Source organism: Echinops telfairi, unplaced genomic scaffold (assembly GCF_000313985.2).
Source record: "Echinops telfairi isolate 266 unplaced genomic scaffold, ASM31398v2 ScPeMD7_18;HRSCAF=68, whole genome shotgun sequence".
Taxonomy (NCBI): domain Eukaryota; kingdom Metazoa; phylum Chordata; class Mammalia; order Afrosoricida; family Tenrecidae; genus Echinops; species Echinops telfairi.
This window is the reverse complement of record NW_022103915.1, coordinates 51,380,242-51,382,281: the sequence shown is the minus strand read 5'-3', so window position 1 is coordinate 51,382,281 and position 2,040 is coordinate 51,380,242. Positions and strand designations below refer to the sequence as shown.

General features: G+C 36.7%; 1 protein-coding gene across 1 annotated transcript in view; it reads right to left on the bottom strand.

Moving 5' to 3' along the window:
* Positions 1 to 2,040, bottom strand: part of DLGAP5 (DLG associated protein 5) — a 45,262-nt gene that overhangs the window by 38,726 nt on the left and 4,496 nt on the right. Inside the window, exon 3 of the mRNA XM_013003647.2 lies at positions 274 to 473. Coding sequence (XP_012859101.1) covers positions 274 to 473 — 200 coding nt within the window. The remainder of the gene's footprint in view (positions 1 to 273; positions 474 to 2,040) is intronic.

The following is a 2,040-nucleotide window of genomic DNA, read 5'->3' as shown; positions in this document are numbered from 1 at the left end:
TTGGTTGCTGAGCTTTCACAAACCTTTTACCTTTGCCGAATTTTCCTCACCCCCACATTCAGATGCATAATCATATATGGGGTCACGACGCACAATTTAAAAAGCTGTGTACAAAACAAAGAGCAAAAGCCTTCCACTAGAGCCAACGCTCTGAATTAGTACCTCTAGCCTCCTAAACATGAGATCATAAATTCGCTTGTTAAAGCCATCACTTGTGGTAGATATTGGCCTGTTATAGCAGGAGAAGGGAACTAGGACAGAAGCTACGTTTACCTGGTTGGGGTCAGGTTTCACAGTAGTTGGCTTTGAATGAGACAAAAGAAAACCAGGCATATCAGGTCTATAAAGACCCACTTTAAATACTCCTCGTTTAGCTTTCTCTCTCTGCTCTTTCAATTTTTGAAGTTGCTTTTCTTCTTTGTATTTGTGTAGCATTTTTTTTCGTTGATCATTTAGAACAGTTTTAGTTGATCCTAAGTAAAACAAAACACACAGTATATAAAACATTTCAGATAAATGCAAACATCTTGAAAGCCATTTTTTTTAACTTCAGTTGCTGCTAAGAAATGCTTTTAGTCACTTCTTGTTCATTCTTTAGCACTTTAACCAAATCTCTATTATGTTGAAGCATCTTGGACTCCTCTTTTCCAACCCACATCCAATCCGTCAGAAAATCCCATTGCTTGTCTTCAGAATACATTAAGAATGAAAGGCCTTATCTACTGTTTTGTGCTGCTACCACTACAATCAAGCATCAACTCTAACCTAAATTATTCTAATAATCGATTAATTGGTTGTCCTGATGACATATTTCCTATTCAACTATCTGCCCTAACACAGCACTGAAGAGGTCCTTTTGGACCATAAATCAGATTATGTAAGGACCCATGTATGTCTTCCCATTTAACTCGCAGTAAAAACCAAAGTCCTTATAAAGATGGCCTTCAAAGCCCAATGAGATCTAGCTCCTTTGTTCATTCTTCCTTAGCCATGGTTGAAGACTTGCTTTCTCCAGAACAATCAGATATCTGATTCATCCCCACTTCTGTACCTTTACAAATAAAGCATAAACAAACAATTTAACACTATCGATTGAGATACTCAGATTTGGGTCAAGGGAATGGTGCATGCGAGGGGGAAAGAGCAAAAGAAGAGCACTTCAGAGGCAATAATATCACCTCTTCTCAAATGTTTGCTTCTTCCTCCAAACACCATCCCATGTCATTTCTACGCTCTCAATTTCAATTCCTCCCAATTCCTAAGAAATATCACTCTTGTACTCTCTACTACCAGCTCATTTGCTTAGATCGTTAAACACTCATTGATCATCTCATCAAAAACTAAAACAATCATTTATAATTTATCAAGGGTTCATGAGGGTGGGAGGGTGGAAAAAAAGAGGAGGTGCTACCAAGGATTCAAGTAGAAAGAAAATGCTTTGAAAATTATGGTATAACACATGCACAAATGTGATTAACACAATGAATGTATGGATTTTTATAAGAGCTGTGAGAGCCTCCAATAAAATAATAAAAATAAATTTAAAAGATCTTTTAGATGGCTTCAAAAAAAAAAAACTAAAACAAGAACCCTACATTTTAAAAAATTTTCTCTTTATCCTTTAGAATCACAGAAATGCTCAATTTGGAAGAAATCTTTTAGCCTAACCCCCTGTTTATAGAAGTCATTGAAGTTCAATATGTGGAATGACTCATAGGTGTCAAAAACTATGGTCCTTAAAAATAAATCCTAAAATGGAAGCAATTAAGTTAAACAACTTGACATCTCACTTGGCTGAAACACTTCTACGCAGTCTCCCTCTTCCGGCCTTTTCACCACCATTCATCCCTGCTTTGTTTGGCTGCAACCCCACTTCTACAGAAACAACCGAACCACAGTCTATGGATTCCTTGCTAAATGCCCCTTCCCAGTTTTCTTCCTCCTTCCCAGGAACATTCCTTGTCTTCTAAGGAATTTTTTAACTTTTTAACCTTTTCTGAGACTTTTATGCTTTAAAGAGTTCTTTGCTTTTTAAAAAAA